Source organism: Haliaeetus albicilla, chromosome 27, assembly GCF_947461875.1.
Source record: "Haliaeetus albicilla chromosome 27, bHalAlb1.1, whole genome shotgun sequence".
NCBI classification, from domain to species: Eukaryota; Metazoa; Chordata; class Aves; order Accipitriformes; family Accipitridae; genus Haliaeetus; species Haliaeetus albicilla.
Genome location: NC_091509.1, coordinates 1,108,444 through 1,131,896, shown reverse-complemented (window position 1 = coordinate 1,131,896; position 23,453 = coordinate 1,108,444). Strand labels below are relative to the sequence as shown.

The following is a 23,453-nucleotide window of genomic DNA, read 5'->3' as shown; positions in this document are numbered from 1 at the left end:
ATGTCAGACCTTCCTCTCTCTCAGCTGTCACCCACAAGATCGCACTGTCCCTCAGTGTTCGGCAGGCCCCAGCTGGTCAACAAAGAAGGGACTGAAAGACACCTCAGCAAAAAGGACGTGGACCAGAGGCCCAAGCCTGAGGTATAAGACTTAGCTCCCTGATGGTCCACTGCGAAGGACAGCAAGCAGCTGGAGCAGCCTCAGCACGGTGTCAGACGACTGGTCCCAACCTGCGCATATGGTGGGGTGGAGGAGGACAGGTCCAGGTCGAGGTCCCATGCACCCACGGCCAGCCCCACATGGGCAGTGCAGATCTGACCCTTTCGTGCCTCCCAAAGGTACGCTAACACCTGCTCCCAGTCTGCAGACACAGTGAAGGGGATGAGGAAGGGATGGATTTGATGTTTCATATGACCAAAGCTTTGTAGTTCCAAAGCTTGTTGGCAGATTAGTTCTGTACTGTTGCTCAAGGGCTATGGCAGCATTTGTTGTTCTTGACAGATTTATGTTTAGATGGCACGTTACAGATATGCAGCTCCAGTAGCAATTAAAAAAAGTCAAGAAGAGAGATGAACTCCTGCTTCTCTCTGTTTGCTTAAGGGAACACAGACAGTTTTTTTCAGCAACTATTTAGTTTCCTTGGGGGGAACAGGTAGAATTTAGAGAAGTCTTCCCTATTCATTATGACCAGAAAAACCTTGATTTTTAATAGTTCTCCCTGATCATGGACAAACACCTATCTGGGCCAGCAGGTGGGAATCACAACATGTGAGGGAGCACTAGGGGCTCTCAGCAGCTGCACCAGCTGTACAGACCAAGGGTACACTAGCCCATCTATCAGGCCTGCAGGGATTCAGATTTCTCCAAGCTGGAGGGCTCCTCTCCGAATAGGAGAGATAAGATTCAGCTGAGGTCTGGGGAAGGACTTGAGGAGGCACCAGATGGCTAGGCACAAGGCAGGACAAGGTGTAATGATCTCCCAGCTGTGGCGATGGACATGGCTGGTACCATTCCCCCAGTGCATAGATGTCTAATCCCTGCCTGGAGACATGCATTAACACTCCCAGGGGAGAAGGCTGAGGCATTTGCTGACAGTGATACACCACTGCCACAGGCTCCTAAAGGAGGCCATCTGCCTGTAGGACAACCTGCTGGTACTCCAGAGGTAGCCTGACCCTCAGTGCTGGATGCCTACAGGGGACCTGCAGATGCACCTCTGAATCCAGCATGATCCAAAGAGAAGATACAGCTAATAAAAGGCTGCATAATCTCTCCATTCCATCTACCATCTTTCTCCATCTCAACACCTCCACAGCTTCAAACCTGTCCATCTTTCCCCTAAAGAATGCATTTCCGTTCTCCAAGGCAGGGTGTCCCATGTCCAGGGGACATTTCACCTGCTGTCCCTCTCACAGAAGAAAGCTTTGGAAGGCCCTGCATGACTGACATGGCTTTGGCATCCGATTTCGTGCTGGTTTTCACTGCAGTTTTGTTAGCTCTGCATGAGCAAAAGAGCTGCTGCATCCTCCCTGCCCATGACCAAACCTGTTTTCTGTGCTACACAGCATCTGTTTTTTGGGACCTGTGCTAAGACCTCCATGTGGAAGTGTGCCGGGATATTTGTGTACCCTGAACTGCTTGGGGTGAACTTAAGGGCATGGCTCTGCATGAGGCTTCACTGAACTCCCTAGTCATACACTTAAGTTTCTCAGTATCCAAGTCACTTTTGAAACTGTAAATTTGACTCCCTGGTCAGGCAAATATCTTTGAAAAATTCACCCTCTTTTCTCATTCTTGGACGTTCACCTTGGAGCACAGGAAAAGGAGACATAGCAGCAATGTCATTTCAATACCAGGGAGCCCAGCCAGCTCCCAAGGAAAGCCCAGGCCAAGGGGTTACCATCAGACATGAGGCCTGTTGACCTTCCCCTTGATGAAGCAGAGGAAGCTGGTGCTGGGAAGTGGAGTGAAGAAGATGCCCTGTTGGCAATCAAAGAGTATAAACCTGAGGCAGCTGGGGGATGCAGACTCACAAGGACAGCCCTGGGGAAGCATGACTTTGGAGAAACCTTTAAGAGATTGCACTGGGGTTTGAACAAGGCATCCAAAATAGAAGGTGTTTTCCCAATCCTTTTTGAAGTTTATTCATCACCACTGATAGAGTAATGAACTTATTCACAGAGTCTTCAAGGGTATCCAGTTTAGCTTGCAGTGTGCTGCCCATTTGTCTGGGATCTGAGTTTTCATGTATGTTGTGAGCACACTGAAGGGCCTCAAGGGTACTGCTGAATGAAGCAAATGTCCCACCCACCTCAAAAAGGGGCGCTTTGTCTGAAAGGAGCTACAGCTGTCTCAGGCGCACATCCTCAAGAGGTCAGTCAAGGCTGGAACTTCAGTGGGACTGAAGCTGCATGCCATTAAGGAAAGACTGAAAATTACATGAAAACTGGTGGAAGGAAATAAAAACCCAGAGAAAAAAAATGGTGAGAAGTGAAAAAGCAAAACAGAAAAGTGTCAAAGAAGCTTTGATGCCATGACAGCTACCATATAGCCCATCTTCAGATCCCTGCAGTCAGCCTAGCGTGGGTGGGGAGAAGAGCTTTCTAGACGGAAGGCAGCAGATAACTGTCTTCTCTGTGTCTAGGACAGCTCAGGCTTTTCATCTTTACTTACTAGTGAATCAGCACTGGGAAAAGTGACAGAAAAGAAGCCCTCGTGAACACGAGCACCTTCTGCCACCTCCCAAGCTAGCATACAAGCTGTCAAGACACATGTGCCATTCTGTGTCCCTGGGTCCTGATTCCTCATATACAAGGCTGCTGGCAGCAACAGTGACCAGGAGACCTTTGAAAGCATGCAGTGTTCATGGTTCCTTTTTTTTCAGCTGTCTCATACGTCTAGGCTGGTGAAGATGATTTGATATTTATTACTATGGCTCCAGATGTGACTTCTAGCAAAGAAATTTCCAGCATGAAATTGCACAGGAGTGTCCCAGTCTGGACAGGAAGAGCAATGGAAATCACCCCTTCTGCAGGCAGAATCTGCTGCCTGTGGTAAGGGCTTCTGGGCAGCTCTTCTTCAGTGGGCAACCATATGGCCTGAGGGATATACCTGAAAGTTAAGGCTCACTAAGGTCAAGAGCCATGAGATGGTCTTTGATTATGGCATCCTTATTCCTGCACATTTGACCCTAGTCAAGAGGTTTTGGCCAGCTACCCCAGCAAAACAGGGTCCCTTCTCCTTTTGAAAGCTCTTGCAGGGACTACAGAGATGGTAGACTATTCTTGTAAATATTACCTTTGGACTTTCTGGTCCACTCACTGGTGTTATGGAGGCCCAACATGTCTCTTCTCAAAGGCAAAGGCAAGTGGACAAAGCTGTATCTGCAGGAACAGTCTTGGGGAAGTACAAGGCTGCACCAACCTCTTGCAGACAGCACCTTGTCCCCTCTCTAGCCTTTGTGAACTCCCAAGACTGCCCTTGCTTAAATCCATCTCTCTGTTCCTAATCAGATGCATGAAAATTAAAAAAAAATTGCCACATCTGAAAATTTGCTACTTGCAGATGCCTTCGATAAAACTGGTCAGGTTTTCTGTCCAGATTCTGTTGTTGCTTGAAAGTGTCCAATTCTTTCACTTTTGACCAATTATTTAAGACCTTTTTTTTTACTCCATTTTGAAAAAATCCACAAAGTTCTGCTCTTGGGTTCAGGATGAATTGCAGTTAAATATTTACATGGTAAAAAAAAATGCAGTAAGATGATCAGTCAAATAAAGCATCTCAAAAAGTACAAACCAAAACGGTTTGAATGACCTATTTCTATGTTGTTTGCAGAGCACTTATTTATGAAAATTGAGAAACTTTGACCTTTTGCCTTGTATCAGGGCAGAGCAATAATTATTGTTAATTATTATTTGCTGCTATTAATTAATAACATCATTATCATAATGTTCCTGCTGGAAGCAAAACTTTTTCTGCCCAGCTGTTGTTCTAAATCTTGCAAGGGTTGGCACATTTCCTTTGTTCCCTCAGATCTTAATTAAAGTATGCCAAATTCGGTAGCTCTCATAATACAATCCATGTTACAGAAGAATGTGAATGAGCAGGTGCTTCAAAATAATGGGATAAGGAGAAGCTGTAGCAGAAGGACACAATGCACTGATATAAGCAAATGGAGAAATGTTTCAAGCATGTTGCTTATTTGTGCAAAGGGCTGAAAAAGAAGACAGTTCTGTCATTGTCCCCTGACCAGTCCCAGATGATCAGGCTCTGGAGAGCCACAAAAGGCTGGACTCCACAAAATCACTGATGGGAAGAAAAGAAAGCAACCGGAATAAATGCAGAGGCCTTATCCAGAGCAGCTAATCAAGGCATGTTTGCTGTATAGTAGAGTCCAAACTGCAGGGTCACCCACTTCTGGGCTCAGTGAAGACTACAGCGCAGTTCTGACTAAGCTATGGGAGCTCAGCAGGATCTGCACTGTTGTCTTTGCTGAGTGTCACTGTTGCAGGATCAGCTTCCACACTCTGATGATTCTTAAGGGTCTGCTATAGATATATGTGCATTAAAAAGGACGCATTGAACAAGATGCATAGATGGGCCACTTGAACCCAAAAAGGTACCTGATCTCATCACCCAAGATAAACAGCATGCAAACCCCAACGAATGAGTCCTCGCTCTTTCAGGAGATTTGGAACAGGATGTGGAGATTTTCACCCCTAGTTCAACACTGTGGGCTCTTCATTTCCAAGGATATTGCAACACCTCCCCGCAGAACTGCTCGTATATCCATGGCAGTGACGTCCTTGTGGTTGTGCAATGTGAAACTTGTGCTGACCAAATCAGTAGAGTCATTGAGAGGGATAGCATAGCTCCTGACACCACAGGGGAGCTGAGCAAGCTGTGCTGCAAAGAGAACCACGGCCTATGAGATTGGCCTGATGTTCATTCCTTTGAATGGTGCTCTGGAAAAGCACAGGGGAGCTCTTGGGAATGTGGTTAACCCTTCAGAATGATCTTTCCCCTTTCCTGGGAAAATCTGCAGGAAACAATATACATGGATGTGGTAAGCAAATGGGCTTCTAGGAAGTGAACATGTAATTTTGTAAATTGGTGATTTACATACCTCAACTAGTTTAAAAATTAATTATGTTTTCTCTTTTGCTTTGTTTTGTTTTTTATTCTTTCCTTGACTTTCACTTTTTGTCTGAGGTCCTCCAGGCCTCTGACCACTCTCTCACATAATGCAATGCTGTCAGCCCAAACCCAAAGAGTCTGTTTATCTGTCAGCATTTGTAAATCCTTCAGCCTGACTCTTGAAAGCACAACCAGTACAACATGATGAGGGGGTGTTGCTCTATAAAGCTCTTTAAGTCTTCTGATCTCATGCAATTTAGGAAGATCCTGGCCCAGGGCACCAACCACTTTGATTTCATCAGCCACACAAAAGAGTCACGAAGTGCGTTTAAGTAGGCAGAGGACTGTGCAGCGATGAGACTTGTCTTTGTTTCTTTGTTTGGCTGGGAAGACCCCAACTGTAGATAACACATGCCAAGACCTAACTGGGAAAAAGAGTATTTCTGCTGTGATACACCCACTAGCACAACCCCGTGGGGCATGGTACCCAGCAATAAAAGATTAGAGCAGCCTCAAACTGCTCTAAGTTGTGCCAAGAACCCAATGAGCTCCAGGACTGAGGCAGACCCAAGATCAGAGGCTGCTAGCCTTCCCAAGCACTACGTTCAGCTGGACACAACAAACCAGTCTCCGCTCTACTGTGTCCCAGCCCGGCTCAAGATCTTGAGACTTGCTTGTGTGCATCCCTTCTGCAGGCACTGGAATTTGCTCTACTCAAACTCACCACTTCCCTACAGTTTTGGTGAGAATCCAGTCCAACTCATAAGGCCTCTCTGAGTAAAATGGTCTGGAGAAGGGTCGAGAAATTCTTCCTGTCAACAAGAGCCTGGGGCTTTTTAATTTACTAGAGCTGTTGAGTCAATTCTGTATGTGTGTCGCTCAGTCGTTTCCTGAGTTTATGCTGAAAATTTGCAGAATATCTGAGGCAGATCACACTTCTCCCATCTAACTTCCAGGTGGTGTGTTTGCAGAGTCAAGATAACAGCACAGATTGTATCATGTTCAGGCTTCCTTTGACACTACCATGTGTAGAATTTACTTCAAATTAAGGACAAAATTATGCAAGAACACAATCCAAAAAAGATACAATTTCTGCAACAGCTCCAAATCCATTCTGGGCTCTTCCCTGGTGAAGAAAACACACTGTCCAAGGTCTAGCTGAAGTGTATTGAAAAGGGATGGAGGAGTGTGCTGGTTTTGGCTGGGATAGAGTTAATTTTCTTCATAGTAGCTAGTATGGGCCTATGTTTTAGATTTGTGCTGAAAACAGTGTTGATAATGCCGAGATGTTTTCATTATTGCTGAGCAGTGCCTACACAGTGTCAAGGCCTCTTCTGCCTCTCATCCCACCCCACCAATGAGTAGGCTGGGGGGGGGTGGCACAAGAAGTTGGGAGGGGACACAGCGGGACAGCTGACCCCCACTGACCCAAGGGATATTCCAGACCATATGACGTCATGCTCAGCATATACAGCTGCAGGAAGAAGAAGGAAGGGGGGGACGTTGGGAGTGATGGTGCTTGTCTTCCCAAGTCACCATTACGCGTGATGGAGCCCTGCTGTCCTGGAGATGGCTGAACACCTGCCTGCTGATGGCAAGTGGTGAATGAATTCCTTGTTTTGCTTTGCTTGCATGCGCGGCTTTTGCTTTACCTATTAGACTGTCTTTAGCTCAGCCTACGAGTTTTCTACTTTTACCCTTCTGCTTCTCTCCCTCATCCCACCAGGGGGGAGTGAGTGAGCGGCTGCGTGGTGCTTAGTTGCCAGCTGAGGTTAAGCCATGACAAGGAGGTGGGTTTACAGGCAAACAGTTTGTTCCCCAGAATTTAGAGATCAGGAGGAACATGTTCCTGGGAAGCCTGTTAAAAAAAATAATAAAAGGCCAGCTGCCAATTTAGGCAATACCTGTAAGAAATCAAGTGTGATCCACTTCAGGAGAAGAAATCATTTGAGAACCCAGCTGCTCTTTTTCGCTCCGGAGCATCAGGGGTAACATCTACAGGAAGGATCTCCTGTGCTTGTGGACAGCTGCAAACAATGAAATCCACTCCAGGAAGCCGATTACAGGATGGTGGCAGGTAGCAAACAAGAACTCTCTAAAATTCTGTTTTCTGATAGCTGGTATTGGAAAAGCTGGTAACATTACATGGGTGCCAGCATGCTAGAATCTCCTTAGCACTCGGTGATGGAGGACTGCAGGCTGGCACGTGGTGCCAGAAGACCCCCCAAGGCCCTGCTGACTCTAATCAGAATAGCAAAGTGGGAACAGCACATGGACACATGTTGTTCCTGGCTCAAGATGCTCACCCAGCTCTTGTTTGATCTCCAAGGCCTTTGAGAAGCTTGTGTGCAGAAGGACCTATTGATCTCCTCGATGCCCATGTCTCAGAGGCATGGTGTGGCTGAAGGACTAAGGTTGGCTCCCATGTTACAGAGTTCAGAAAAGCAGGTCAAAGCCTGCATCTTTGCCTCCTCTAGTTTCTCTTCTGAATTTGTATCATTGTATCTTTCACAAGCCACAGCAGCAGATCTCCTGTCTTGGTGCGCTGACGAAGCTGTGAAACTTTTCAGCATTTTGCTAGTTTGCAGCCAGACAGATGTGAAGTCCGTTTACCCATCATCAGCCTTCCCCAAGAATCGTTCCTGTTATTCGGAAAGCCATTTTATGGTAAATACTATGTTCAGTTCAAATGTTTCTGCATTCCTCTATAACTGTTGTTTTCTGGAGTCCAGAAACTCTAAAATTACACTACTTCAAAAGCCAGGCTTCCTTATCTTCAGTCTATGAGTTAATGATAAAAACACCCAAGGAGAATGAACATCCACGTATCTTCTCAAGCAGTAATTTCAGAAATGACTGTACTGTGTGGAAGGCATTTGGGTCCACTGGGTTCCTGTTAATGCAGAACTGTCTTTTCCAGCAGATGAATAGTGACAGTGCAGATCTTCAAAGCACCTCCTTTTGGTTAACACTTTGCTGCCCTTCCATACACACCCATTCAATTCCCATCTGGTTTTAGCAATTGGTATCTTGGGACTCATCAGAAAAGGAAATAATTTTACCATCTGCAAGTAAGGAATTAAGGCTTTCAAATGATATGAAATAATTAGGTCTGTTTCGTATGGCACATAAAACCTTAACGGAATCCATCACCGAGCTTCCCCTCTGTTCATCAGCTATCATAGCAGCCCAGTTTGAAGGCAGACTGTTTCTTCGCAAGGCTGGAATTACTTTGATTAACACAGTCTATCTGCTGAAGACACTTGATAACTACCACGTGTATCCTTCATTAAGAAAAAATGGAGCCTTACCATTATAGCTGTGTATGGTAGGAATTCAGGTAACTTGCCGTAATTAGAAATTGATCCAATTTGAAAAGGATCTGGATTCAAGTTCTTCCCCCAGAAAATAGTCTTGAGTTCTATGCTTTTGGCACTACCACATTGCTTACAGATAGAGATATTGATTGATATGCTCCTCCAGGCTTCCAGGGTTGAGCCCTCCCCAGCATGGAAAGACTGGAATGGCTGGGGCTTCCTGCAGCTACAGCTACACCAGAATAGTGGCTGTGACTTTGATTCATCATATGGGGCTTCCCCCATGTTTCCTATGGGGAACACTGGCAAGATGAACTTACAGTGCCACCAAGAAGCCAATGGCAGAGGCAACTGCCCTAAAGCACAGGTCTGTGGTGTACAAGGGCGGCTATCACTTCATGCACATGGGAAACGTGGAAGACCACAGCATGTGGTTTCTGTCCTACCCGGCTCTTTTCATGTCTGAAGGGGCAAGCCTGGGAGAAATGGAAGATGCTGTTCATCCTACGTCCTTCTCACCACAGCTGATCCTGCATTGGAAAGTGAGAGCACAGGAGCTCAGCAGAATGCATTTCCACATGGTCTTTCCTACTGCTCCTTGACAAAACAAAGGAGTACTGGGAGAAGGGAGGAGTTGTGCTAAGCGTAACCCAGCTCACAACCCTTTCAGGAGGGGTGATGTTTCTGTTCAGATGCATCCTTCAAGGCCTGAACAGCAGAGGTGTCTAGTGAGCATCACACCATGCAGTGGCAGTGGTACTAGGTTGACATCCACAGATGTAAATACCTTCAGCTGTGCATCTCCACAGAGAGGTCTCTGGGCCAAGCAGGGAGAAAATAGTCGGCTCTGGGCTTCTCCAAGACAGGCACAGTGACACCTGGATCCCCAGGTGACCTCAGAAGCTGACTGCATCTGCTCAACGAATGCACACCCAGGGCACCATCTCATGCTCACTCTGCAGGAGCCTGGGGGCAGGTACAGGTGTGCTTTGGGTACCTACATCTCCAGCACTGGCAATCAGACTGCACTTTTCATTCCAGTCCCCACTAGGCTTGGAGGGTGAGCTGTGAGATGCTATTGCGCTTGCTGGCTGCAATAGGTTTGAACCAGAGGTGAAAAGGTCTCACATCCCGTTCCACATCCTTCGGACTATGCAGCCCCACCTTAACCTCTCCATGAAATTTCATTTCAAGGATAACTTAGTATGTCTCCCTGGGTTTTTCTGCAGGTTTTAACATTCGAAGCAGAGAAATAAACAACCCACAGATTGCCACAAAGTGGCACAGAGTGGTGAACAGCTGTGTGCTAAACGCCTTTCCAGGCCCACGAGGTGCAGACAGGAGAGGTAAGAATCTGGCCTCAGCAAGGGACCCTCTCCAGTCATGGAGGAGGGGGGTGGCTGTGCACTGGGGAAAGCCCCCCTGCTCGGAGGGGAGAATGTGTCAGCAGGGCACGTGGAGCTTTGACCTAGCTCAGGGAGAGCAAAAGGGAACTGACCTTCCTTGAAGCTGCAGAGGAGAAAGGGAAGAAAGGGAAAGGAAACAGCCAGGACAAACATATTCTTAGAGGCAGTCATGAAAAGTGAACAGTGGCACTCACACAAAAAAGAAAATATGAACTCTCCTCCCCCACCCCTGCCCCTCTAGTCTCCCTTTCTGAACCTGCACGGGTCAAACTGCAATTGCCAGGAGAATTTCAGAGCTACCCCTCCTCAGCAATTGCACAGAAGTCTCCTCTCCCCCAGCCAAGTAACTTCCATACTGACACAAAAGCTACACTCACTTACTTGCAAGACAGCTGATTAATCCCCTCAATGTAGTAGCATACTCCACCATTGACACAATAGGACTTGGCTGTTTCGTTGCATTTTCTAGCATGCCCGGACCAGGAGGAGAGAGTTGTGGTTACTGCAGGGAAAAAAAAAACACACAAAAAGGATATACTGTTATTTCCTATGTTGGGCAATTCTGTCTTCTTAGATGATTTTCAACTAGATCATTTGCCAAAGTAAAAACCCCACAGCTACAAACCTCAGCCTGTACCTTTAGACCCATCTTCACCGCTTCAGGTCCTGGGGCTGTGACTTGACCTTTCCTTTCCAGCAAAAGTGGCCAAGTGAGTGAAGAGTTGAGGGCACGCCTTCCTCTAAGCAGCCAGCATGTCAGGACAAGATCATATTTTTGGCAAGCTGCAGGGAAAAGTGCCCCTTTCCCACCTCTCCTTGCCTTCCCCTTATACATGCATGCAACCCTGCACCAGCAGGCAGGCAGAAGGTTAGGAAGAACATGTGCTGCAGAGCCACAGAGGCGAGCTGCTGAGGCCTGATTTGCATCACGATACTGGACCAAGATCCAGGGATACTGCAGGGGACATTTCATTGCTCCACATCCTTGGGAGGAAATAAGTTTTCAGAGCCAGCAGCAAGTGCCCTCATTATCCCTGGAACAGGTCCAGCGCAAGCAAGAACAGCTCCATCTCTCCCTCCCCTATTTCTGAGCCTTTCTCTGTCATGCCCCAATGGGGCTGCCTCAGGAGACCAAGCAGAAGTTCAGCAGTAGAAGTCAGTCAGCCCTGGTCTGTGCTAAAAGGGAGGCAGCCAGCATGACTCAAGTTTCCTGGGATACGGATGCTTTTCCAAATCCAAATTTCTTTCTGGAGAAAAGCCCTCCAGCCATGTAAGGTACAAACAAAACTGACAGTACTTTGCAGAATTTCACTGCAAATCCCACCTCTGAATGACTCAGACAAACTTACAGCCCAAAACAGAGAGTCTCCATAGGCAAGATGAAGGCTTCTAGGAAGGGAGAAACCTTCTGTTAGAGCAACTGATCTGGGTTACAAAAGCAGACCAGCTTTGGGGAATGCAGACCCATCTTACATAACTGAAAGAAGGGCTGGGCATTCAAAAGCATCTGCTTTTTCCAACTGAAGACTTAACCTCACTAAAGATAGTCCCCCTTCCTGGACTACCCACCTTGCCTATACCCTAACACAGTTATATCTCCAGCAGTGTGGCTACTACCTGCTTTCCAGTCCCTTTTATGCTGTACTAGAGGTTTCTGAGGAGATACCCTCCTCCATCCTGTTTTTCAAAGCATGAACGGACCTCATGAAGAGGTTAGTGACTTCAGACCAGTCGCTGAAGACTGAACACCTCAATTGACACAGGATTTGAGGAAGAAGGCTGGAGCCAAAGCCCCAGGCAGGAGCTAGTCAGAGCCACGGGAGAAGCAGCGAGGCATGCCAGACCCTGCCCCGGCTGCTCCCCGCACCTCGGCCAGCCCCCGTGCAGCCCAGAGGCTGCCGCAGGTGCCTGCCCTGCTGCCTCCGGCTGCAGCCCACACCGCCGGAGCCAAGGTCTCTGCTCTCACGCTCCAGCTCCAGCCCAGCGCCTGCCAGGCACGTCCGGGCTCTCACAGGTAAAGGAGGGCTCCCGGCACCCTGTAAAGTGTCTCACATTTGGGTGATGCTTGGCACATGAGCAGCCAAACAAGCTCGTTCCAGCTCTCTTGTTTCTAGGACTCTCTCTGACTGCATGGGGTCCATGCCTCTCTGAATGAGGAGTTTTCTCATCAGTCTGTGCACAGCAGGAGTAGCCCACACTGTTACCTGCACACAGCTCAAGGCAGACCCAAGCTTACTGTTCATGTTGCTTGAACCAATGTGTTGTCCAACCCCATTGTCTTCTGTTCCCATAGGGAAGTCAACGCCTTCCACTGTCTGACAGAGCTGGGGTTATGCACCAAGCAAAGCTATTTCTATGCTTTGCCTTGAATAACCATTGCCTCTGGGGTTGTCTTTTCACAGCTATCCAGGGCAGAGCAAGTTGTCCCAAAGTGCTCTGCAAACCAGACGTGGCAAATACTTCAGCAAAGGCTGAAAATGCACATGGCCCTGGGACAGCAAATAGCTGCTCCCCTCCTACAGCACATAACGCCAGCCAGCTGGGAGCCAAATGTGCAGAGCAGCATACACATACTAGAGTGTATGCTGGGTTTTAGAACAGACGATGATTTGACCAAGCTACCAAAGAAATCCTTGCAAAAAAACCCTCAAATATTAAAACTCCCCAACTTGTGTAGGGAAATTCAGCAGTCCCTTCTGATTAAGATTAACAGGAACTAGAGGCTGAAGCCATCGTAATGGCTTTGTAACAAGTCTGTATAATTTATACCTTTACAAGATAGTAGCATATTTCTTCTAAGGCCAGTGGAGAGCTGCAGGTTTTGAGCAGAGGACCTCTAACTGTATGATAGCACCCAGACTTTCTTTGCAAGGCCTCTCCTTTAGCTATTACTTGATCCAGCCACTTAAACCAAGCCTTAACACCAAAAGCCATTTTAAAAATCAGCATGAAAATAAAACCTAGCCTGGCAGCATGCGACTGTGTCCCATGGGCTTCACTGTCCGTGTGCATGGGAAGCTGCAGGTTGTGCAGGCTGCCAGGCTAGTGGGAGCTGCCTGCTTTGCTCTGCAGCTCTCTTGGGGCTGGCTGGGCCAGTCTTGTGGAGGCAGAAGCAACAGCAGAGCAAGCAAGGGCCTGCCAGGGAAGTGTGAAAACTGCAGGGGAGCAGGTACACAGAAGACAGCCACTGTCCCTTCTAACAGTCCCTGAGTGCTGCCTGGCCAGCACACAGCATGGGAGCTGCTGAAAGATGCTCACAGGAAAGCCTTTGGTTTGTAGTGCTTGCAGGCTTTTACTGAAGTACCTTAAAACTGCACAAGGAACAGGTCTCTGTTAAAGCTGCAAGTGTGCTGTCAGCTCAGGGAGCACCGAAACTTCATGAACCAAAGCACTGGTGCAAATTGAAAGGCACATGGATGAAGAACAAGCACAGCCTGCGGGAAGCCATCACCCCTGCAACCATCAAATGTACCAGTTGCTAGCAAGCAAAACGGTCCATCTGGCAATGTCTCACATCATAAATCCTACAGGAAAGGATTCTGGAGTGAGCCTTCCCACAGTAAGGGAGGAGCAGAGAGGGAGAAATAAAAACAGAGCCCAGAAACCTCCCCATATAAAACACCTCAGATAAAAAGGTACCCTTTTCACCAGAAAAGGTGGATGGGAAGATGCAGTGCTCTGTGATGTTGTGATACCAGCGTGGATTACAGTGCTGACCAGCTAGAGATTGCATGGCATTTTCATCCCATATAAACAATTCTGTTCCTTTTAAACAATTAAAAAAGACACTGACATGTATGAGGCTTGGGACATGCATGTTGTGCACTTCTAGAAAGAGAACTGTCAACAGAGCTATGCCTGTCAGAAAAATACATGGTTGAGCAGTTCTCCTAGAAGCATCTTGTTAATGTCATTATCTTTTAAATTCTGTTTTCTGCAAGTGCCATGCTTTTTCTCCCAAAGAAGCACGAAGTGTTTTAAAACTGGATCACAGAATCATATTACTATGAGCCATTTGTTAGCAGAAGAGGTGCAGCAAAGGCTACAAAAAGAGGCAGTCAGCCCAGCTCCCTGTTGAGAAGAGAGTGTCATGAAATACAGGCCATTATAAGACTGAGCAGTCTTATAAGCTGAGCAGTACTGGTCAAACCAAAGCCCTGTCTTGTCTCTGACAGTGGCCAATAGCCAATGGTTAAGATCAGCCCGAGCATGCAATGATAGTTTACTTCTGGCCATCTAGGAGGAGTAGCTTAGGGACTACCTGTCAGCCGCAGTGTCTTCACATTTAGTACCCTTTGATGGATTTCTCTTCCATGAATGTGTCTAGCTGCTGTTTGAACAAATCTAATCTTGTAGCATCTAGAACATTATGGCAAGAGCTCCAGTGTTATGTACACAGTGTGTAAAGACACATCTCCATTTACTTCTTTTAAACCTGCCCCTTCCTGGCTCTTGTATTAGAAAAAATAGTGAAATTAGACCAGTGGCAAGAAGGTAGGTGCCCTCGAGACAGGGGCCTCTGCAAACACACAGGCAAACTGGTCACAAAGCTCCTGCAAGGTGGAAGAAAGCCTGGACCAGCAAACCCATCAGCAAGTCACATCTCCAGTTGACCTCAGTCCCAGGGCTGACAACAAAGGAGAAGGGAATAAGGTGAGGACAAGGAAAAGAGGGCTGCCTCTTGATGAATGTGATTGCGAACAATCTGAAGCCACGTTTTATTGTTGCTGTCCCAGTCGGTGAGGACAGTGCAGCATAAACACATGAGAGATTCAGGGCACCATAGTCATTCAGAACGTCTATCTTCCACTGCATGCCTAGGTTATTTGGGACTAACATCAATGACAGGGCAACAGAGAGGAGAGCCACAGGCACTGACATTGCCATGTGGACTTCCTTTCAAACAATCCACCTACGCAAAAAGGTCTTTAATGATTGTGCAGGGATTCTTACACAATTCCTACCATGCACGTCATTTAACCTTTGCAGACAGCTCACCAGCCTGTTCCCAGAAATCTGGTGAAATATTCCCCCTGCAAAGAGTTAATTAATGCAGCTTGGAGTATAAATTATAGTTAATTTTTCACAAACTACAGCTACTGTCGAGCAGAGCAGGGAGACAGCAGTAGTTTCTCTGCTCCTTTTTTTTTTTTTTTTTTAATAAATAACTTTGACTGGTGGGTTCACAGAGTACAGACACTTTATTCTCTCAATATTTAGACATTCAGTTAGACAGATGAACTCAGCTGGTTGGAAAGTGTATACAAATTGCCTGCTCTGTATATGCCTCATGTACTTACTGATAAAACACAGAATTGCTGAGGTTCCTCTCAACTGAGTTCATCCAACTGCTTGTCAGGAGAACATGGATGAGAAGGTGTCTGGCCAAGCTATTCCTTAGTTGTAGCACTGTAATCCTGGCGTGAGCCACACTAAATCCATGATTTACACTGATTAATACACTGAAGGGCTGTTGATCCTAACCATTCTCTCTGTGGCAGATTTCTGTACGTCTGGTATGACACTCTCTTAATAAACCTGAACAGAGGCTGGATGCTCACTGCTGGTATCTGTACATAAAATCAGAAGGGCCTGTGCAGACTGGGACTCGCCTGGCAACAGACTGGGGACTCTGGAGCTGATAAAAATTCTGCTCCTGTGTGTTTATTCATTTGGAAATGATCCAATATTTACCCCTGCATTTTATTGAAATAGAACCTGCTGGAATTATGTTCCCAGTTCCTGAGGGGATCATGAGGCTCAATGGCTGCAGACTAGAAGTTCATCCCAAAATACAAATGCCAGACTGCAGGACACTCACCTCAGAGCATCAGATATTGTTGGTCAAAACAACACAGGCAGCATTCCCCACACCTCCCATCTGCCCTGTTCAGGTGTTTCACTGAGGAGCAAGTTTAAAGGTTTCTGAGCACCAAGGGACTGCCTGTTTCCGTAGGACAGGTAGCTATTGCCCCTATGAAGGAGTCCTTCCTATGCTTTTCTCTACCACAAAGGTCCCAGAATGCACATGTGAGCACTGCAGCATTTTATTTTCCCAAATACCCATCCTCAATTGTAATAGCAGCAACATAATACTTCAATGAGGGGATTTGCTCAACAACCTAAAAAGCCTTTTGCAGACCCAGTGCCAGCATGAATGCTTTGCAGGCGGACCTGCTTTGCAGGCGGACCAGCCGAAGCCCAAGAAGTGAAGCAACATGCCAGGATCACACGATGGAGTCAGACAGAGCAGATTTCCTGGTACACAGCCGCCTGCTCTGAAGGCTGGGCTTACAGCCTCAGCTCTTCCAGGGGACATAAACTTCCATCCTACGCTTCACTCTATACTGTCCATCCCTGCCTTTACAGTCACAATGGCCTGTCTTTACATCTCATCTAGAGTAGTAGATGTGATGGCTACTTAAAAATACACAGTGTGCAAAATAAGCGATGACCGGGACCTTACAGCAGGCAGGCACAACACAGCTCTCTCTGCAGACTGTCAGCGAGATCTCCAACACGTACACATCAAGGTACCATGCCTGCATGCGTGCAGGCTCCGCTCAATTATCAACCACACCTCCAGTTGTGGGTTTTAAATTATCTGAGCAAAGACCACGCCAGGACTTATTTTTAGTCTAATACTGAAAACTGGTCTGTCCGCACGGCTCCTGGTGGACCGACTTCTCTCTGTTCTACCCATGCTCTGGGCTGGCTGGACACCCTTCAACTCCAAACCAACAGCACAACGCTCATGTTTGTAGCATTGCTGGCTCCAGGAGAGCACAGTGCCTTCAGACTGGAGTGACCAGAGATTGAGCAGCCAATTAATGTGAAGGTCTGCCATGGTCACCCAATAAAGGCCATGCCAGACTGGACTTGAGACAAGGTTTGGGGGAATTGGCTGAACCTTAATTACAGGGTACATCTTAGTGTAGTATATGCTGGAGCTTCCATTCAACTAGATGTGACTTACAAACCACATCACAGTGAAGACATCACTGAGCCATTGTGATCATGCAAGTCCACCAGGCCTACCTCACCTGGGAGAGAGAAAGTAAAGAAAACATTTCCAACACCCAGCATTGGGGAAGGTATTAAATGGAAGAGGGAGAGCCAGAATGAGTCTAAACCAATGAGCCTACAAACTTAGTCCAATGGCATCACCAGGATGACAATTATGAAATCTGTGGACCCAAACCGGTGTGTGGCCAGTCAGACTTAATTGGAGAAAGAAGGGCTGCTTCACCTACCTTCCCACGTGGATCTCTAAAGGGACTTCAGGGAGGGCTTGTGATCCCCAGCAGTCGAAATAAAGGCCCCCAAAATCCATCCAGAGAGCCCAGCTTTCATTCAGGTGCCTCACATTTTCCCCCAGCTCTCATCTTCCCAGAACAACTCAGCACCACCTCTTCTCTTTCTCCCTCTTTCATCTTCTCATCTGATCCAAAATCTCTCTCTGCTGCAGAGCACCCGCAGAGTGAGATTAGACAGCCCAGCCAGCACTGCCAGTCTACACAGGCTGGTAAAGTAAAGGCACTCAACCAGATTAGCTAGATAGTGACCCAGACAAAGGCCATAACCAGAGTCCAGGTGAGCAGCTGCAATAATCCACATGTTGGTTTAGAACATCTGCCCGTCACTGGTGGATCCCCTTGTATCCTGATGGTATACAAACCACACTTTCTCCACCCAGCCTGTATTTTTTTTTTACCCTCAAGACTCTACCTGTTTGTTGCAGTCAAGGAAATAAACTAGAGGAGAACTCAACAGTAGAAAACAAGCAAAAGGGATTACCTGACCTTTTCAGAGATTTCAAACATTAGCTTACCTGTTAAAAATTAAACTGGTAAGATTTTAGTATCTTTGTCCTGCATAAACCTTCCATCTCAGAATGCTCCACAGATTTCTCTGAACCTTCTTCCATTTTTGCCTCCATCAAAATATTTCTGAACTTTGACACTGATTCCTATTCTGTTTACCAAGCAGGTCTGTAGCCATAGACTCCTGAACCTTGTTTAGCTGCTTCAAGCTGCTCAGTGACAGGATCACATTACCATTTTGAGTTCTCTGGATGTTGAAATGAGCATAAAGGACTTTTCTCACTGCATCAGGGCACATGATCAAGTTACCCCATCCCTGCAAGTTCCTACCTGTGAGCTGTGACCATCCAACTGCACAATCTTAGCCTGTGGCAAACACAAGATAATACATCTTATTTAACACTTTTTCACTATGGATGAGGCTACTGCAACTATCTCATGCTTACTGGGCTCAATAGGAAGACTTTTTGATAAGAGTAGTAGGTATAGCTTGTCTTTTGAGCTCCAGTGCTTTCTGAAGAAAGTATCTCTAGGGCTGCTCTAGTCTGACAATGCTCAAACAAAAGCATATACTCAGAGGAAGGTGTAAGACTGTGGTACCATGTCAAAATATGCAGCATCATGGAAAGGCTTTCCCAGACACCAGCTTTGCTTTCTGAATCTGCCCCTCAGAGTCAAGCTTGACATGTGGACCAAAGCTGGTGTTAAGATCGACACTACACCCCTGTGACCAGGCCAGCACTCATCACATTCCATGGTCCAGTTTGTTACATCTGCTAAATGGCTCTAGCTCATCTGAAGGTGTCCACACCACTGAATGAAGCTGAGTGGTATCCCATGCCATGCACATACCATGTAGTGGGGGCATCGGGAAACCCAACTGACTGACAGGTCCCAGTACTCACCCTGAGTATAGGGTTGCATCCACATGGACTGGACAAGGATGCAAGGCAGATTTGAATCCAGACAGCTCTCAAAATGCAGCACCATCAGATCCCAGATCTCCCAAATGTGCTGTCTTTGGTCCCAGATTCAGACTGGTATCAGGGTTGTCTCTACACCAGAAGCACCATGAGATCCTTGGGTTTCTCCATACTGTCATGAGATCTGTGAGGCCCACAACAAACAGTGCCCCCGTCAAAGGGAACTAGAGGTCCTGCTCCAGCCAGCATGTAGGCAAGGGGAACAGCAGCTGGGGAAGAGATCCCATGCACATCATTGTAACAATGCAGAGGCTTCCAAGAAACTATGGTACCAGTCTGCCTCCTTGCACTCTGCTGCCTCGTGTCAGGTGCCAGCTAGGCACTGGAAGGTGCTGAGACGGAACGTAGTGGGACAAAAAATAGGCTTCCAGAGAAAAAAGTTACCCAAAACCAGAGACAGAACACCTTGGAGGCCTGGGCTGCATTTTGAGTGCTGTCTGGTGAGTAAACCTGCCTTGTGTCAAGGATGCAGCAGTGCCCAGATGTCTGTAGCCACTGGAGAAGAGGAGGAGGAAGGCAGGGGTGACTCAGAATGTGGCAGGATTTGCTAGCAGCTACACTTAGAGGTGGTAAGAAAGACTTTAACAGTACTCCAAGGGGGAAATATGTGATAATCCACTCCTTTTCCAAAGGAGGGGGTAGAAAGAAGGCCAGACCATCCAGGAAGGAACTGGGACCTTCAGAAAAAACACTAGTTAAAAATATAGACACTGGGAACAACAGGGCTACAGGGGGTGAGGCATGTGGGGCTACATGGAGTGATGAGGTTTTATCCCCTTGCCCATAGGGACTCTCTGGGCTATGGGGAGAACATGGTGAGCTTCCTGAGATGTAGGCTGTAACACCCTTGCCCAGCCTACCTGGTAAGATGCCTGCCTCGCACCACAGGCCAAACAGAAGTGACCAAGCACCGTGACCAAGCTGCCTGTGCGAGGCTGTCTCTCCTTTCCCAGGGAACTGCAGCTACCACAAAGTTGCATGGTGCTTTCTCAACACGGTGTTTAAAATCCAGTGGATCATTTACAACCTTTCAGTGAAACAATGAGAGGTGGAACAACCTACAGGTGCCAGACAAGCTTTGGAATACAGATATTTAAAAGAAAGGCAAGAATTTTACAAGAATGAGATACTTGTCAGCTTTTCAGTTCACCACACCTCACAACATCTTCATTACCTCCCCATATGTTATACACATGTGCAATTCTATGATAGATCATCAGTAACCATAAAAATCAGGGGGACTATGTGTTACTTAGATAACAATTGAGAGAGATCATGAAAAAGGAATGTGAAAGAAAAAGTCAATTACAACTAATTCGGGAGACTTTACCATCTCTTCACATCATTAAGATAAAAACAGGCAGTCAAGGATGACATTCCCACAGAGGAAAGAAGTTTTCCAAAAGGACAAACTTCCATGCAAGCCACACGGCATTTTGCCAGTTTCCTTTCTATTGTTAAAATTTGGCTTTTAGTGAAAATAGCATATGTCTAATGCGATGCAAATATGTAGCATGGATCTATGCTGGTGAACACAAAGGAAAAATCCTGGGGAAGGATGGTGTGGTCATTGCATTAGTAGTACTGCATCTCAGCTTGATGTTCCCAATGCAGTGGAAGGCTAAGCACAACACAAGAGCAAATTTCAAGTGCAGTTTTCTAATCAGAAAAGCTTTTAAAGGATACCTGGCTCGTCCCTGCTGCGGCTGCAATCAGATGTCCTTTAAAATCATAAATGATTGAGCTTTCCAAGAAGGAAATATCCCCATAAAATCTGCAAAGTGGAATTGTCAACAGAGAGGCACAGCCAGCTGTGCTGTCAGTTCTGGGCGTGAGCAGCTGGAATGGAAATATAGCACAGATCTCAAAATAACTGCCTGGTCCTCGGCTCTCCGGGTGCCTGCTCATTTGGACGGGATCCTGGTGGGCTGTCCAGCGTGCTGACGCTGCCTGGGTGGCACGGTGTCCCCCAGCAGGGAGAGACTATCCGACAGAGAAATAATGCCCTCCACCAGAAAGAGCTGAACCAACGGCCAGGCAATGGCTTCTAGATCTACATTTGTATATATGCTTTGATTTTTATTTTTGTGTGCCCATTTTCTACTGCATTTGCGACAACTGAATAGGAGGGAACGCTAAAAAGCACTTCCGCCACACTAAATCAAATTAAACATTTTGGGAAATCTGTTCTTGTTTTCTAGAGACTCAAGGAGAAATGTGATGGCAGGGCGCAGATGTATTTTCTGCAATTTTCTTATGACTTATGCTTAGAAGACTCAGTCTTTTTTCTTGTATTTCCTATAGCCCCTTTTGGTTTTCTCATCTATCCTCAAAAAAAAACCCAACCCCCAAACCAAACCAACAAAAACCCCTGCTAAATCAAAGGCTGTAACAAGCACATCTTACAAGTATCAATAAACCCATGTATTGAAAGAGCTGGGAATGCTTCAAATCCAGCTGCAATTTTAAATAGCATGTTCTTCAAGTTACCATTGCAATAGTCATCAACCTCTCTCTCTCTAAGATAGACACCAGCAATATAAATCATATTTTTTGAAAGATCTAGGGAAAGATAGTGGCTTTGGGAGAAATCAAAGAGAAGTAGCGATTAAAGAAGATTCCAGGAGGCAATAAAGCATTTATGCAAAATGTCTCATAAAAACAAAACAAATAAGGGGAAAGAAGCTATATGGGGGGTGTGGGGGGAGAGGTACTTACACTCTTCTTCCATAACAACTATTTTAGTTTCTGAGGCTGGTAAGACTTGTGGTGCTTTCGTTGTTCCTGGGGAAATTAAGGTAAGAAAGTAGTGAACAAAATATCTATTTTGAGCAGAGAAGAGTGGGCTTAGCTACTGCAGGGAGGAGGACAAGAGCAGGTGCTGCTGGGTGGCGCAGGCTGGGGTGGCTGTCAACGTGTTAGTACTGGTTAGAGTACGCTCAGATGGGCAACTGGGCAACAGAGGCAGATAAACGAGTGCCCCTGCACTGGGCACGCTGGTCCCCTCGCTGTGAAGGGCCTCATGCCATTAGGATCTCTGTTGTGATAAAAAGGCAGAAATGGTTCAGGATTCACTCAGCAGGTGATGAGCAAAACTGTGGGAGGTTTTCTTAGCCCTGACAGCCACGAGAGTGCAAAGACGGGATCACAGAACACGACAGTGAGAACAATGTGGAGTTTAAGAAAAGGTGAGATCATCTGAAGAGCCTCCATCCCACAGGTACGTGCAGTTCTGCTGCACAAAGTAATGCTCGTACAAGAGATGGAGGAACATGAAACAGATGAAGGCCATGGCCCAAGGCAACGCGGGAGATGAGCACTTGTAGTGATTTCCTCTTTATAAACCAGGATACTGGGAAAGTCCAATGTCCACAGTCACCAGCTCTACTCGAGCCTGCTGGCAGCAACAGACCCTTCAGGATCAAAGCCCTTCACAACCATCTAGATGCAAAAAGGAGAAAGCACAGGAGCCTACACTGTGCGTGCAGCACCCTGTCAGAGATAGGGGGTGAGACCACCATGGAAAGGTAAAAGCAGAAAGAATTTTTTATAAAAGTTTGATTTTTCCTGCGGTGTTTAGCAAAGGCGGAGGTGGGGTGGGAAGGAGGTGTGTCAGTTAAGGAAGTGTCTAGAAATTTTCTGAGGAAAAAAGTCCGCAACAGTCACATCTCTGCTGTGTCCTCATGCTCATGTGATACCAATATTAGACTACTCAATAAAGAGAACTGGGAAATGGGACATTTTTTCTAAGAAAGCATCTGATTTACCTCAAAGTAATAAAAATCTGAAAATAGCACCAAAGCACAATATGTTTTGGCTAAGCCCAGAAGCATTTCCTCAGAAACTGACACCATCCCAAAGCTTTTCAATGCAAAAGCATTTATTTCTGAGCCTGGTATTTTGTGGAAATACCAGAATTGCAGAGGAGAGATGAGGTGATGGATTTGGCTGATGGGCATTTTCTAAGTGACAAGGGGTTGCTGCACTGCAGCCACTTTCTAAAGAAAATGTCTCTTCAATGTGGTGTTTTCAGTGACTTGCAACAGATATGCATGGCTGAAAAAGTGCTCTTTTGAAATTGGTATAAACCAAAAAGTGGCAGTGGAATAGAGCAAAGAGTGTTTTGCAATGGCAAGGCTGCCTCATCAGGCTGAGAAATTTTTACCAGCCAAGACTGAATCTCAGCCATTCACATCCATGGGCCTGAGGGTCTCATGTGTGAGCACCTTCTCTGTCAGCCAAGATTCAGGTGGGCTCGGGAGCCTCTGACTCTGGCCTCTGCACCCCTGGAGGGGAACAGCGCGTTGGGCTGAGGACACCTCGTTCCACGATGCTCATCTCAAGCCTCAACAGCTCAGGCCACCTCTCGCAATGCCACCTCTCTACAGGGGCACCCAGAGATGTCCCCAAACCTCATGTCTCTGTACCACAAGATGTGGTATTAGCTCAGGACTTTTTCCCAGTCCTGGATTCAGCCGCCTGTATCACAGCAACATTACAGGACCTCCAAGAATACTAAGTGTCAGGTCAGAAAGTGTGCTTCCAGCAGATGGTCCCAGAGCATCAGTCCCAGCCAGCCTGCGCAGGACAGGCAGACGCACCAGGTTCCCAGGGACCAGGCAGCAGTAAAGAAGCAGAATGTAAAGCAGCAGAACTTACAGAAACCGCAATAGCTGGAGTGAGCTTCTGGGAAAGAGGGGAAGGCTCTGAGGGAAGGCCAGCTCAAGCATCGGCTCTGATTAATTGTTATAAACTGCTAAAACTTCACAGAGCACTGTGTTGAGACTT

At 46.7% G+C, this 23,453-nt stretch overlaps 1 protein-coding gene across 6 annotated transcripts in view; it reads right to left on the bottom strand.

Annotated features, from left to right (window-relative positions):
• Positions 1–23,453, bottom strand: part of NRG2 (neuregulin 2) — a 173,504-nt gene that overhangs the window by 26,647 nt on the left and 123,404 nt on the right. For 3 of the 6 annotated variants that reach the window (XM_069772997.1, XM_069772996.1, XM_069772998.1), the window contains exons 4-5: positions 21,384–21,449; positions 10,241–10,361 (exon numbers count right to left, since the gene is read on the bottom strand). In XM_069772997.1, the coding sequence (XP_069629098.1) occupies positions 10,241–10,361; positions 21,384–21,449 (187 nt within the window). The remainder of the gene's footprint in view (positions 1–10,240; positions 10,362–21,383; positions 21,450–23,453) is intronic. The other 3 variants (XM_069773000.1, XM_069773001.1, XM_069772999.1) reach the window with 1 other exon arrangement.